General features: G+C 41.6%; 1 protein-coding gene and 2 long non-coding RNA genes across 3 annotated transcripts in view; 2 read left to right on the top strand and 1 right to left on the bottom strand.

The window, feature by feature from the left end:
* LOC118402613 (vesicle transport protein SFT2A-like) overlaps positions 1 to 15825 on the bottom strand; it is a 43125-nt gene that overhangs the window by 6987 nt on the left and 20313 nt on the right. Inside the window, exons 5-7 of the mRNA XM_052477548.1 lie at positions 15149 to 15184; positions 14631 to 14689; positions 5080 to 5109 (exon numbers count right to left, since the gene is read on the bottom strand). Coding sequence (XP_052333508.1) covers positions 5080 to 5109; positions 14631 to 14689; positions 15149 to 15184 — 125 coding nt within the window. The remainder of the gene's footprint in view (positions 1 to 5079; positions 5110 to 14630; positions 14690 to 15148; positions 15185 to 15825) is intronic.
* LOC127911331 (uncharacterized) lies at positions 6647 to 7633 on the top strand. The gene is made up of 4 exons (XR_008077867.1): positions 6647 to 6876; positions 6930 to 7031; positions 7288 to 7530; positions 7566 to 7633. It is a non-coding gene; the product is annotated as an uncharacterized LOC127911331 (long non-coding RNA).
* LOC127911334 (uncharacterized) lies at positions 10886 to 11829 on the top strand. The gene is made up of 3 exons (XR_008077870.1): positions 10886 to 11536; positions 11569 to 11632; positions 11761 to 11829. It is a non-coding gene; the product is annotated as an uncharacterized LOC127911334 (long non-coding RNA).

Consider the following 15825-nt stretch of genomic DNA (forward strand, 5'->3'; position numbering starts at 1 on the left):
AACAAACCAATAGCAGAAGGGTGGGAAGGTGAGAACAAACCAATAGCTGAAGGGAGGGTGGGTGAGAACAAACCAATAGCTGAAGGGTGGGTGGGTGAGAACAAACCAATAGCTGAAGGGTGGGAAGGTGAGAACAAACCAATAGCTGAAGGGTGGGAAGGTGAGAACAAACCAATAGCTGAAGGGTGGGAAGGTGAGAACAAACCAATAGCTGAAGGGTGGGAAGGTGAGAACAAACCAATAGCTGAAGGGTGGGAAGGTGAGAACAAACCAATAGCTGAAGGGTGGGTGGGTGAGAACAAACCAATAGCTGAAGGGTGGGTGGGTGAGAACAAACCAATAGCTGAAGGGTGGGAAGGTGAGAACAAACCAATAGCTGAAGGGTGGGAAGGTGAGAACAAACCAATAGCTGAAGGGTGGGAAGGTGAGAACAAACCAATAGCTGAAGGGAGGGTGAGAACAAACCAATAGCTGAAGGGAGGGAAGGTGAGAACAAACCAATAGCTGAAGGGAGGGAAGGTGAGAACAAACCAATAGCTGAAGGGAAGGTGAGAACAAACCAATAGCTGAAGGGTGGGAAGGTGAGAACAAACCAATAGCTGAAGGGAGGGAGGTGAGAACAAACCAATAGCTGAAGGGTGGGAAGGTGAGAACAAACCAATAGCTGAAGGGTGGGAAGGTGAGAACAAACCAATAGCTGAAGGGAAGGTGAGAACAAACCAATAGCTGAAGGGTGGGAAGGTGAGAACAAACCAATAGCTGAAGGGTGGGAAGGTGAGAACAAACCAATAGCTGAAGGGTGGGAAGGTGAGAACAAACCAATAGCTGAAGGGTGGGAAGGTGAGAACAAACCAATAGCTGAAGGGTGGGAAGGTGAGAACAAACCAATAGCTGAAGGGTGGGAAGGTGAGAACAAACCAATAGCTGAAGGGTGGGAGGGTGAGAACAAACCAATAGCTGAAGGGTGGGAAGGTGAGAACAAACCAATAGCTGAAGGGTGGGAAGGTGAGAACAAACCAATAGCTGAAGGGTGGGAAGGTGAGAACAAACCAATAGCTGAAGGGAAGGTGAGAACAAACCAATAGCTGAAGGGAGGGTGAGAACAAACCAATAGCTGAAGGGTGGGAAGGTGAGAACAAACCAATAGCTGAAGGGTGGGAAGGTGAGAACAAACCAATAGCTGAAGGGTGGGAAGGTGAGAACAAACCAATAGCTGAAGGGTGGGAAGGTGAGAACAAACCAATAGCTGAAGGGAGGGTGAGAACAAACCAATAGCTGAAGGGAGGGTGAGAACAAACCAATAGCTGAAGGGAGGGTGAGTGAGAACAAACCAATAGCTGAAGGGAGGGTGGGTGAGAACAAACCAATAGCTGAAGGGAGGGTGAGAACAAACCAATAGCTGAAGGGAGGGTGAGAACAAACCAATAGCTGAAGGGAGGGTGATTACAAACCAATAGCTGAAGGGAGGGTGAGAACAAACCAATAGCTGAAGGGAGGGTGAGAACAAACCAATAGCTGAAGGGAAGGTGAGAACAAACCAATAGCTGAAGGGTGGGAAGGTGAGAACAAACCAATAGCTGAAGGGAGGGTGAGAACAAACCAATAGCTGAAGGGAAGGTGAGAACAAACCAATAGCTGAAGGGTGGGAAGGTGAGAACAAACCAATAGCTGAAGGGTGGGAAGGTGAGAACAAACCAATAGCTGAAGGGAGGGTGGGTGAGAACAAACCAATAGCTGGCCACCTTGACTATTTACACTGACCCCCTTCTTTTGTTTTTACACGGCTCGCTGTTTATCATCTACGCAGAGTCACTTTACAAATTACCTCAACTAACCTGTACCGGTACCCCAGCACAATGACTCGGTACCCCAGCACAATGACTCGGTACCCCAGCACAATGACTCGGTACCCCAGCACAATGACTCACCCCAGCACAATGACCGGTACCCCAGCACAATGACTCGGTACCCCAGCACAATGACTCGGTACCCCAGCACAATGACTCGGTACCCCAGCACAATGACTCGGTACCCCAGCACAATGACTCGGTACCCCAGCACAATGACTCGGTACCCCAGCACAATGACTCGGTACCGGTACCCCCTGTATATAGTCTTATTATTATTTTGTCATTTTCTTGTGTCACTTTCTGATTACATATTTATTTTAATTACTTTATTTATTAAATATTTTGCAAACTATATTTCTTGAACTGCATTGTTGGTTAATTAAAGGCTTGTAAGTAAGTCATTTCACAGTAAGGTCTACACCTGACAAATAACATTTGATTTGGAGAGGGCGGGGTGGGTGAGCTGCCATTTCCATGGCTCTGTATGGTGAGCTCCGTCGGGGTTAGGGCTTTGGGGCTGTGTTCGAAAATGGCACCCTATTCCCTATATAGTGCACTACTTTTGACCAGGGCCCATAAGCAGGCCCATGGGGTTACTAGTCTAAAGTAGTGCACGATGTAGAGAATAGACTTCCATTTGGGACACCTCCTAGAGGGGATTAAGCAACATATGGTGGAACCAAACAGCGGGGTGTTTAGAAGTAAATAAAAACATGTGTGTGTGGTGTGGTGTGGTGTGTTGTGTGGTGTGGTGTGGTGTGGTGCATTGTGGTGGTGTGTGGTGTGGTTGTGGTGGTGTGGTGTGTGTGGTGTGTGTGTGTGTGTGGTGTGGTGTGGTGTGGTGTGGTGTGGTGTGTGTGTGGTGTGTGTGGTGTGGTGTGGTGTGGTGATTTGGAGAGGGTGGTGGTGTTGTGTTGTGTGTGTGGTGTGTGGTGTGTGTGTGGTGTGTGTGTGGTGTGTGTGCCATTTTGTCCATGGCTCTATAAATCTGTGTGTGTGGTGAGATTGTGGTGTGGTGTGTTGTGTGTGGTGTTATTCCTGGTGTGTGTGTGTGTGTGTTGTGTGGTGTGTGTGTGTGTGTGTGGTGTGTGTTGTGTGGTGTTGTGTGTGGTGTGTGTTGTGTGTGTTCCTGGGGCTTAAACTGCTTCTCCAATAGAAATCTCCAATCACACTTGTAGGCGAAGTCATGGCATTACAACTCCCCCATTGATCCAAACCTAGCCCATAGGGCACGGGGTGGTGGCAGTCAAGGCCCTATTCCCAAATCACACCAGATACTTTTGGTTAGGCCTCACTAGGTAAAGTTGGTTATGCCTCACTAGGTAAAGTTGGTTAGGCCTCACTAGGTAAAGTTGGTTATGCCTCACTAGGTAAAGTTGGTTATGCCTCACTAGGTTAAGTTGGTTATGCCTCACTAGGTTAAGTTGGTTAAGCCTCACTAGGTGGGTTATGCCTCACTAGGTTAAGTGTTTATGCCTCACTAGGTTGTGGTGGGTTATGCCTCACTGGTTGTTGGTTATGCCTCACTAGGTTAAGTTGGTTATGCCTCACTAGGTTAAGTTGGTTATGCCTCACTAGGTTGTTGGTTATGCCTCACCAGGTTGTTGGTTATACCTCACTAGGTTAAGTTGGTTATACCTCACTAGGTTAAGTTGGTTATACCTCACTAGGTTAAGTTGGTTATACCTCACTAGGTTAAGTTGGTTATACCTCACTAGGTTAGGTTGGTTATACCTCACTAGGTAAAGTTGGTTATACCTCACTAGGTAAAGTTGGTTATACCTCACTAGGTAAAGTTGGTTATACCTCACTAGGTAAAGTTAGGTAAAGTTATATACTCACTAGGTAAAGTTGGTTAGACCTCACTAGGTAAACTTGGTTAGACCTCACTAGGTAAAGTTGGTTAGACCTCACTAGGTAAAGTTGGTTAGACCTCACTGGTTAGGTTGGTTATACCTCACTGGGTTAGGTTGGTTATACCTCACTGGGTTAAGTTGGTTAGACCTCACTAGGTTAAGTTGGTTATACCTCACTGGGTTAAGTTGGTTATACCTCACTAGGTAAAGTTGGTTATACCTCACTAGGTTAAATTGGTTATACCTCACTAGGTTAAATTGGTTATACCTCACTAGGTTAAGTTGGTTATACCTCACTAGGTTAAGTTGGTTATACCTCACTAGGTTAAGTTGGTTATACCTCACTAGGTTAAGTTGGTTATACCTCACTAGGTTAAGTTGGTTATACCTCACTAGGTTAAGTTGGTTATACCTCACTAGGTTAGGTTGGTTATACCTCACTAGGTTAGGTTGGTTATACCTCACTAGGTTAGGTTGGTTATACCTCACTAGGTTAGGTTGGTTATACCTCACTAGGTTAGGTTGGTTATACCTCACTAGGTTAAGTTGGTTATACCTCACTAGGTTAAGTTGGTTATACCTCACTAGGTTAAGTTGGTTATACCTCACTAGGTTAAGTTGGTTATACCTCACTAGGTTAAGTTGGTTATACCTCACTAGGTTAAGTTGGTTATACCTCACTAGGTTAAGTTGGTTATACCTCACTAGGTTAAGTTGGTTATACCTCACTAGGTTAAGTTGGTTATACCTCACTAGGTTAAGTTGGTTATACCTCACTAGGTTAAGTTGGTTATACCTCACTAGGTTAAGTTGGTTATACCTCACTAGGTTAAGTTGGTTATACCTCACTAGGTTAAGTTGGTTATACCTCACTAGGTTAAGTTGGTTATACCTCACTAGGTTAAGTTGGTTATACCTCACTAGGTTAGGTTGGTTATACCTCACTAGGTTAGGTTGGTTATACCTCACTAGGTTAAGTTGGTTATACCTCACTAGGTTAAGTTGGTTATACCTCACTAGGTTAGGTTGGTTATACCTCACTAGGTTAGGTTGGTTATACCTCACTAGGTTAAGTTGGTTATACCTCACTAGGTTAAGTTGGTTATACCTCACTAGGTTAGGTTGGTTATACCTCACTAGGTTAGGTTGGTTATACCTCACTAGGTTAGGTTGGTTATACCTCACTAGGTTAGGTTGGTTATACCTCACTAGGTTAGGTTGGTTATACCTCACTAGGTTAAGTTGGTTATACCTCACTAGGTTAAGTTGGTTATACCTCACTAGGTTAAGTTGGTTAGACTCATTAAGTTAGTTAGACTAACTGGATCCACAAAAGGGTTAATGTACTGTAGTTTGAAACATAATCCTCTTACCTGGCAAATGGAATGTAAGAGATGCTGTACCTGAAAGAGAAAACAAGAAAAACAGACTGAGTATAAACACCATACAGGTGAACCATCCAAGTATAGTACAGTATCAGGTAACCTATATTATACAGGTACAGTATCAGGTAACCTATATTATACAGGTGCAGTATCAGGTAACCTATATTATACAGGTGCAGTATCAGGTAACCTATATTATACAGGTGCAGTATCAGGTAACCTATATTATACAGGTGCAGTATCAGGTAACCTATATTATACAGGTGCAGTATCAGGTAACCTATATTATACAGGTGCAGTATCAGGTAACCTATATTATACAGGTGCAGTATCAGGTAACCTATATTATACAGGTGCAGTATCAGGTAACCTATATTATACAGGTGCAGTATCAGGTAACCTATATTATACAGGTGCAGTATCAGGTAACCTATATTATTATACAGGTGCAGTATCAGGTAACCTATATTATACAGGTGCAGTATCAGGTAACCTATATTATACAGGTGCAAATCAGGTAACCTATATTATACAGGTGCAGTATCAGGTAACCTATATTATACAGGTGCAGTATCAGGTAACCTATAAAAACAGGTGCAGTATCAGGTAACCTATATTATACAGGTGCAGTATCAGGTAACCTATATTATACAGGTGCAGTATCAGGTAACCTATATTATACAGGTGCAGTATCAGGTAACCTATATTATACAGGTGCAGTATCAGGTAACCTATATTATACAGGTGCAGTATCAGGTAACCTATATTATACAGGTGCAGTATCAGGTAACCTATATTATACAGGTGCAGTATCAGGTAACCTATATTATACAGGTGCAGTATCAGGTAACCTATATTATACAGGTGCAGTATCAGGTAACCTATTATACAGGTGCAGTATCAGGTAACCTATATTATACAGGTGCAGTATCAGGTAACCTATATTATACAGGTGCAGTATCAGGTAACCTATATTATACAGGTATATCAGGTAACCTATATTATACAGGTACAGTATCAGGTAACCTATATTATACAGGTACAGTATCAGGTAACCTATATTATACAGGTACAGTATCAGGTAACCTATATTATACAGGTACAGTATCAGGTAACCTATATTATACAGGTACAGTATCAGGTAACCTATATTATACAGGTACAGTATCAGGTAACCTATATTATACAGGTGCAGTATCAGGTAACCTATATTATACAGGTGCAGTATCAGGTAACCTATATTATACAGGTGCAGTATCAGGTAACCTATATTATACAGGTGCAGTATCAGGTAACCTATATTATACAGGTACAGTATCAGGTAACCTATATTATACAGGTACAGTATCAGGTAACCTATATTATACAGGTACAGTATCAGGTAACCTATATTATACAGGTACAGTATCAGGTAACCTATATTATACAGGTACAGTATCAGGTAACCTATATTATACAGGTACAGTATCAGGTAACCTATATTATACAGGTGCAGTATCAGGTAACCTATATTATACAGGTGCAGTATCATGGTATATTATACAGGTACAGTATCATGTAACCTATATTATACAGGTACAGTATCAGGTAACCTATATTATACAGGTACAGTATCAGGTAACCTATATTATACAGGTACAGTATCAGGTAACCTATATTATACAGGTACAGTATCAGGTAACCTATATTATACAGGTACAGTATCAGGTAACCTATATTATACAGGTACAGTATCAGGTAGCCTATATTATACAGGTACATTATCAGGTAGCCTATATTATACAGGTACATTATCCCTATATTATACAGGTACATTATCAGGTGCCTATATTATACAGGTACATTATCAGGTAGCCTATATTATACAGGTACATTATCAGGTAGCCTATATTATACAGGTACATTATCAGGTAGCCTATATTATACAGGTACATTATCAGGTAGCCTATATTATACAGGTACAGGTAGCCTCAGGTACATTATCAGGTAGCCTATATTATACAGGTACAGTATCATGTAACCTATATTATACAGGTACAGTATCAGGTAACCTATATTATACAGGTACAGTATCAGGTAACCTATATTATACAGGTACAGTATCAGGTAACCTATATTATACAGGTACATTATCAGGTAGCCTATATTATACAGGTACATTATCAGGTAGCCTATATTATACAGGTACATTGTCAGGTAGCCTATATTATACAGGTACATTATCAGGTAGCCTATATTATACAGGTACATTATCAGGTAGCCTATATTATACAGGTACAGTATCAGGTAACCTATATTACACAGGTACAGTATCAGGTAACCTATATTATACAGGTACAGTATCAGGTAACCTATATTATAATATACAGGTATAGTATCAGGTAGCCTATATTATAATATACAGGTACATTATCAGGTAACCTATATTATAATATACAGGTACAGTATCAGATAGCCTATATTATAATATACAGGTACAGTATCAGGTAGCCTATATTATAATATACAGGTACAGTATCAGGTAGCCTATATTATAATATACAGGTACATTATCAGGTAACCTATATTATAATATACAGGTATAGTATCAGGTAACCTATATCATAATATACAGGTATAGTATCAGGTAACCTATATTATAATATACAGGTATAGTATCAGGTAACCTATATTATAATATACAGGTATAGTATCAGGTAACCTATATTATAATATACAGGTACAGTATCAGGTAACCTATATTATAATATACAGGTACATTATCAGGTAACCTATATGATAATATACAGGTACATTATCAGGTAACCTATATTATATTATACAGGTACATTATCAGGTAACCTATATTATAATATACAGATATAGTATCACTGGATGTCATAAGGTGTATGCACCAATTTGTAAGTCGCTCTGGATAAGAGCGTCTGCTAAATGACTTAAATGTAATGTAAATGTAATGTATCAGGTAACCTATACAGGTATAGTATCAGGTAACCTATATTATAATATACAGGTATAGTATGAGGTAACCTATATATTATACAGATATAGTATCAGGTAACCTATACAGGTATAGTATCAGGTAACCTATATTATACAGGTACATTATCAGGTAACCTATATTATAATATACAGGTACAGTATCAGGTAACCTATATTATAATATACAGGTATAGTATGAGGTAACCTATATTATACAGGTACATTATCAGGTAACCTATATTATAATATACAGACATAGTATCAGGTAACCTATACAGGTATAGTATCAGGTAACCTATATTATAATATACAGGTATAGTATGAGGTAACCTATATATTGTACAGATATAGTATCAGGTAACCTATATTATAATATACAGATATAGTATCAGGTAACCTATATTATAATATACAGATATAGTATCAGGTAACCTATATTATAATATACAGATATAGTATCAGGTAACCTATACAGGTATAGTATCAGGTAACCTAGGTAACCTATACAGGTATAGTATCAGGTAACCTAGGTAACCTAGGCTCATGGAGTGCAAGTGAGGATACCTGAGGTAGGATAACATAAAGATTTAACAACGTGCTGCTGCTCCCGAGACCAGCAAGTCAATCTGGTCAAACCGATTGAGTTAGTCTGTAATAATCCATGTCAACGGCATCGCTACATTTATCCAGAGGTGTGATCAGTATTATACAGATTATGTTGTGAAGCATGACGAGAGGAATTTAAAAATAAATAAATAAATAAAATTTAAAAAAAGAAATCGGCATGAAAATGTTAGAAAATGAATCTTCCATAAACGGGAGTCTTTCCCGTGACATAGATAAAATAGGTGGAGTCAATATAAACTCAGCAAAAACAAAAAGACACGTCCTCTCACTGTCAACTGCGTTTATTTTCAGCAAATTTAACACGTGTAAATATTTGTATGAACAGAAGAGTCAACAACAGACAAGTTCCACAGACATGTGACTAACAGTGGTTAAACTATGTAAGATGTTAGTGTCTTAACGACCGTTCCACAGGTGCATGTTCATTCATTGTTTATGGTTCATTGAACAAGCCTGGGAAACAGTGTTTAAACCCTTTACAACAAAGATCTGTGACGTTATTTGGATTTTTTTGTCCCTGAACAAAGGGGGGTCAAAATCAAAAGTAACAGTCAGTATCTGGTGTGGCCACCAGCTGCATTAAGTACTGCAGTGCATCTCCTCCTCATGGACTGCACCAGATTTGACAGTTCTTGCTGTGAGATGTTACCCCACTCTTCCACCAAGGCACCTGCAAGTTCCCGGACATTTCTGGGGGGGGAATGGCCCTAGCCCTCACATCCAACAGGTCCCAGATGTGCTCAATGGGATTGAGATCCGGGCTCTTCGCTGGCCATGGCAGAACACTGAATGAGCAGTATGGCTGGTGGCATTGTCATGCTGGAGGGTCATGTCAGGATGAGCCTGCAGGAAGGGTACCACATGAGGGAGGAGGGCGTCTTCCCTGTAACGTGGAGCGTTGAGATTGCCTGCAATGACAACAAGCTCAGCCCGATGATGCTGTGACACACCGCCCCAGACCATGACGGACCCTCCACCTCCAAATCAATCCCACTCCAGAGTACAGGCTTCGGTGTAACGCTTATTCCATCGACCATAAACGCGAATCCGATCACCACCCCTGGTGAGACAAAACCGCGGCTCGTCAGTGAAGAGCACTTTTTGCCAGTCCTGTCTGGTCCAGCGACGGTGGGTTTGTGCCCATAGGCGACGTTGTTGCCGGTGATGTCTGGTGAGGACCTGCCTTACAACAGGTCTACCAGCCCTCAGTCCAGCCTCTCTCAGCCTATTGCAGACAGCCTGAGCACTGATGGAGGGATTGTGCGTTCCTGGTGTAACTCAGGCAGTTGTTGTTGCCATCCTGTACCTGTCCCACAGATGTGATGTTCGGTTGTACCAATCCTGTGCAGGTGTCGTTACACATGGTCTGCCACTGCGAGGATGATCAGCTGTCCGTCCTGTCTCCCTGTAGCGCTGTCTTAGGGGTCTCACAGTGAGTGTCTGTCCAGCTGAGAGACTATACAACACAGTGAGTGTCTGTCCAGCTGACAGACTATACAACACAGTGAGTGTCTGTCCAGCTGACAGACTATACAACACAGTGAGTGTCTGTCCAGCTGACAGACTATACAACACAGTGAGTGTCTGTCCAGCTGACAGACTATACAACACAGTGAGTGTCTGTCCAGCTGACAGACTATACAACACAGTGAGTGTCTGTCCAGCTGACAGACTATACAACACAGTGAGTGTCCAGCTGAGAGACTACACAACAACATCCTAATCAGAGTAGTATTGAGAAGACCATACATCTAATGAAGTATAAGAGCTCTGTCCATCTATCCCCATCACCAAATTGTACGTAAAACCGTCTATGAAACTGTAGGATGTAGGCCGAGTTAGAGAAATAAGATAGTAACAGCTGGTGTTCTACTTTGTAGTGGTTGAGCTCAACTCCAAACAGTCAGGTGGTATCCGGGGCAGCCAGGTGGTATCCGGGGCAGCCAGGTGGTATCCGGGGCAGCCAGGTGGTATCCGGGGCAGCCAGGTGGTATCCGGGGCAGTAGAATACAGGTGTGTGGTGATGTTATGATATCATGCAAATGTACTAAGGCAGCATCCCCTTTATGTGGCCGTAACCCCCCAAAACAAAAGAGCCATGCCTTTTGTGGCCGTTGTGCCCTTGGACTGGTTATAATAAATTATAAAAATTCAAAGACAACATTAAAATCAAGAATAGTCTGATTGGTGACAATAGTAGCCTGTCATTTGTGTAATGAAATATTATCACCTGTGAATGATGCCCAGCTTGTGTCCAGTATGGTAAATCATAGACGCACACCTCATGTAGCCTAGTCCATATGCCTGTATGTTTTGATAAGGTTTGTATCACAACTAAAGCCGGCCAAATAACTTCTTAAAATGAAGCACATTAATCCCCATCTCAGAATCGAATGGTTTTGACCATTTTTAACAGAGAGGAAGAGTAGCGAAGTCTTCCCCAGCAGGTGGGGTTGTTTCTTTTGCTCACCAAGCCAATAGTTTTTATATACGAGGTCAATGAGTGTCCAATCTGGTCCCCCCAAAAAAAAATGAAAAAAGAGGAGTGGCTTATTTTCTACGTGAGGTTTATAAATCGAAGATTCTGAATGCTTATGTTATTATGAGTAGGACACATGACACCCCGGTCAACTTGAACAAAAACTGGATTTTGGATTTGTCTCGAGATGGCCATAGATATTCATGGGTAGAGGTATTCATGGGTAGAGGTATTCATGGGTAGAGGTATTCATGGGTAGAGGTATTCATGGGTAGAGGTATTCATGGGTAGAGGTATTCATGGGTAGAGGTATTCATGGGTAGAGGTATTCATGGGTAGAGGTATTCATGGGTAGAGGTATTCATGGGTATAGATATTCATGGTTAGAGGTATTCATGGGTATAGATATTCATGGTTAGAGGTATTCATGGGTAGAGGTATTCATGGGTAGAGGTATTCATGGGTAGAGGTAGTCATGGGTATAGATATTCATGGTTAGAGGTATTCATGGGTATAGATATTCATGGTTAGAGGTATTCATGGGTATAGATATTCATGGTTAGAGGTATTCATGGGTATAGGTAAAGCATCTCGCTCCATTGAATACAGGTGGTTGATGATGTCGACAATCCTCAACGAATATTTTTTTACTTTTTTTAAATATTCAAATAAATGAGATGTATCCACCAACCCAAAGAGAAGGATTGTTGAGAGCCCTCTGTGCCGCTTTGTGCACAACGACTGCCATTGTTAGGGCGTAGAGACAAGCATCTTTGTCAGTACATCCATAAAAACGCTTCCCACTTTGGCCATACAGTGAGTCTCGCAGAAGTTCTTCCTCGTTATGAAGTGATCGAGTCAAAGCCTGTTTATTTCAAATGACCATATACACGGATTGTTTTAAAGCAAAACCATTGCTGATGCTGGTGAACAAACAAAAATATATATTGTAAGCCCTCTTTCAGCAGGCAGGTTATAGCCAGATTAGTATTAGTCTCCGTTTGCTTACTTTAATTCCAGTAAAACACTATTTTCAACAGTGCATAGTTTGAAAAAATAAAAAATAAAATAAAAGTTTTTTTTTTAAACATAGCAAATTACATAGGTTGTCACCCAACTAATAAAGCCTAATATCACGTAAGCCATTGTAGAATTTGAATGCTGCTGAATGTCAAGCGCAGATCAGTGCGAAGATCAGGGTGCCTAGCTCGTGTTGGTCAGCGCGCAAAGCTGGGCACATCTACAGACTGTCACGAGGCTCCTGATAATCCCTGGGGCTGTTAGTTAGGCATTCAACATGACTGATATTCCCTGGGGCTGTTAGTTAGGCATTCAACATGACTGATATTCCCTGGGGCTGTTAGTTAGGCATTCAACATGACTGATATTCCCTGGGGCTGTTAGTTAGGCATTCAACATGACTGATATTCCCTGGGGCTGTTAGTTAGGCATTCAACATGACTGATATTCCCTGGGGCTGTTAGTTAGGCATTCAACATGACTGATATTCCCTGGGGCTGTTAGTTAGGCATTCAACATGACTGATATTCCCTGGGGCTGTTAGTTAGGCATTCAACATGACTGATATTCCCTGGGGCTGTTAGTTAGGCATTCAACATGACTGATATTCCCTGGGGCTGTTAGTTAGGCATTCAACATGACTGATATTCCCTGGGGCTGTTAGTTAGGCATTCAACATGACTGATAATCCCTGGGGCTGTTAGTTAGGCATTCAACATGACTGATACTCCCTGGGGCTGTTAGTTAGGCATTCAACATGACTGATAATCCCTGGTGCTGTTAGTTAGGCAAAATGACTGATAATCCCTGGGGCTGTTCAAGACTAGTCATTCAACATGACTGATATTCCCTGGGGCTGTATAGTTAGGCAACATGACTGATAATCCCTGGGGCTGTTAGTTAGGCATTCAACATGACTGATATTCCCTCCACCTGTTAGTTAGGCAACATGACTGATATTCCCTGGGGCTGTTAGTTAGGCAACATGACTGATAATCCCTGTCTGTTAGTTAGGCATTCAACATGACTGATACCCCTGGGGCTGTCCTAGTTAGGCATTCAACATGACTGATATTCCCTGGGGCTGTTCAGTTAGCAGACAACATGACTGATATTCCCTGGGGCTGATGACCAGTTAGGCATTCAACATGACTGATAATCCCTGGGGCTGTTAGTTAGGCAAAATGACTGATAATCCCTGGGGCTGTTAGTTAGGCATTCAACATGACTGATATTCCCTGGGGCTGTTAGTTAGGAACATGACTGATACTCCCTGGGGCTGTTAGTTAGGCATTCAACATGACTGATATTCCCTGGGGCTGTTAGTTCATGCAACATGACTGATATTCCCTGGGGCTGTTAGTTAGGCATTCAACATGACTGATAATCCCTGGGGCTGTTAGTTAGCAAAATGACTGATAATCCCTGGGGCTGTTAGTTAGGCATTCAACATGACTGATATTCCCTGGGGCTGTTAGTTAGGCAACATGACTGATAATCCCTGGGGCTGTTAGTTAGGCATTCAACATGACTGATATTCCCGGGGCTGTTAGTTAGGCATTCAACATGACTGATATTCCCTGGGGCTGTTAGTTAGGGCATTCAACATGACTGATATTCCCTGGGGCTGTTAGTTAGGCATTCAAAATGACTGATATTCCCCCAATGGGGAACTGTCCCTAGTTAGGCAGGCAACATGACTGATATTCCCTGGGGCTGTTAGTTAGGCAGGCAACATGACTGATATTCCCTGGGGCTGTTAGTTAGGCAGGCAACATGACTGATATTCCCTGGGGCTGTTATTAGGCAGGCAACATGACTGATATTCCCTGGGGCTGTTAGTTAGGCATTCAACATGACTGATATTCCCTGGGGCTGTTAGTTAGGCATTCAACATGACTGATATTCCCTGGGGCTGTTAGTTAGGCATTCAACATGACTGATATTCCCTGGGGCTGTTAGTTAGGCATTCAACATGACTGATATTCCCTGGGGCTGTTAGTTAGGCATTCAACATGACTGATATTCCCTGGGGCTGTTAGTTAGGCATTCAACATGACTGATATTCCCTGGGGCTGTTAGTTAGGCATTCAACATGACTGATATTCCCTGGGGCTGTTAGTTAGGCATTCAACATGACTGATATTCCCTGGGGCTGTTAGTTAGGCATTCAACATGACTGATATTCCCGGTGGCTGTTAAGTTAGGCAAAATGACTTGTAGATCAATGACTGTCAACACTGTTTCAAGCCTAGTTTGACACTGAAGGAGAGGACTCATCAGTCGTCACAAAATAGGAGGTATTTTAGGAAGGTAGAAGGATAGTAACACGAGCAACAGATATACATCTGCAATTCGTAACGTCCGATTGAGACGACATACACGGATTGGATCAAGGCCTAAATTGCACTGTACGTGGAGTGTTACTTACCATGTCATAGCCAAGAACTGTAGAATGCAGAAGATGATGGCCAAACCCTTCTTTCCCCACTACAGAGAACAGAGAGAACGTCAAGTCTATTCTCAGACAGCGGTGTTGTAAATTTGTTATAGCGCATTAGGCCAGTGTGTCCCCCGCCAACTCAGTTCTGGGGTTCCCAAGGGGGTAGTTTGGGGGGGGGGTAGTACTACACAGAGGATTTAAATAAATCAATTCATTGTCAAGCTTTAATTTACAAGCATTCCGCTACACTACGCTGCATTAACATCTGTTAACCGCGTGTATGTAACAAATACAATTTGATTTGGATCAGCTGTGTAGTGCTACGGCAACAACAAATATACACACACACACACACACACACACATACACACATACACACATACACACATACACACATACACACATACATTTCTGCCCCCCAGTGGGGACCCCTAAAAATGAGTTTGGGAAACGCTGCCATAAGGTCACGATGTAGGCTACTGTTTCAGAGGCTTTCAGATACTTACCCAGAAAACTGCACAAAGTGTCAAAATGAGACAGAGCTGGAGGCAGAAAGAGAAGAAAATCAATTAAAACTACTTTTAAAAATATTGATTAAATTAATGAATTATCTGATTAATCTTCTGTGGAGGGATTTACTTCAGATTACCACTCAGCTTTGTGCCCTAAAGACAGATTAACTTTAAAAAGATCGAATCCTCTTTAGTGAAAACGCCCCCCCCCCCCAAAAAAAAGATGCAATGTAATATTTAACAGACACATTATTTTAAATGACACAACAACAATGTTTATCAATTCATTTTTGACATATATAGACTAACTTAAGAAATGCCTAGTGCTTAGCAACATCGATCCAGCCACATCCCTCAGTTATATACCATACTTGCAATGATTATGATGTGTGGTTGTTTAACTTACTTTAGTTGACTAGGACATTACACTTGTGTTTTGTATTTTTACCATGGCAAATAAAGTCTAATCGTTTACGATACATAATATTATTATTAATATAATGTATTTAATTATCTTGGTTGTTTAATTTACATTAGTTGACTAGGACACTAGAGTTCAGTATGTAGTTACCAGCTGACTAGGACACTAGAGTACAGTAGGTAGTTAGTTACCAGCTGACTAGGACACTAGAGTACAGTATGTAGTTACCAGCTGACTAGGACACTAGAGT

The sequence above is a fragment of the Oncorhynchus keta genome, chromosome 24 (assembly GCF_023373465.1).
Source record: "Oncorhynchus keta strain PuntledgeMale-10-30-2019 chromosome 24, Oket_V2, whole genome shotgun sequence".
Classification (NCBI taxonomy): Eukaryota; Metazoa; Chordata; class Actinopteri; order Salmoniformes; family Salmonidae; genus Oncorhynchus; species Oncorhynchus keta.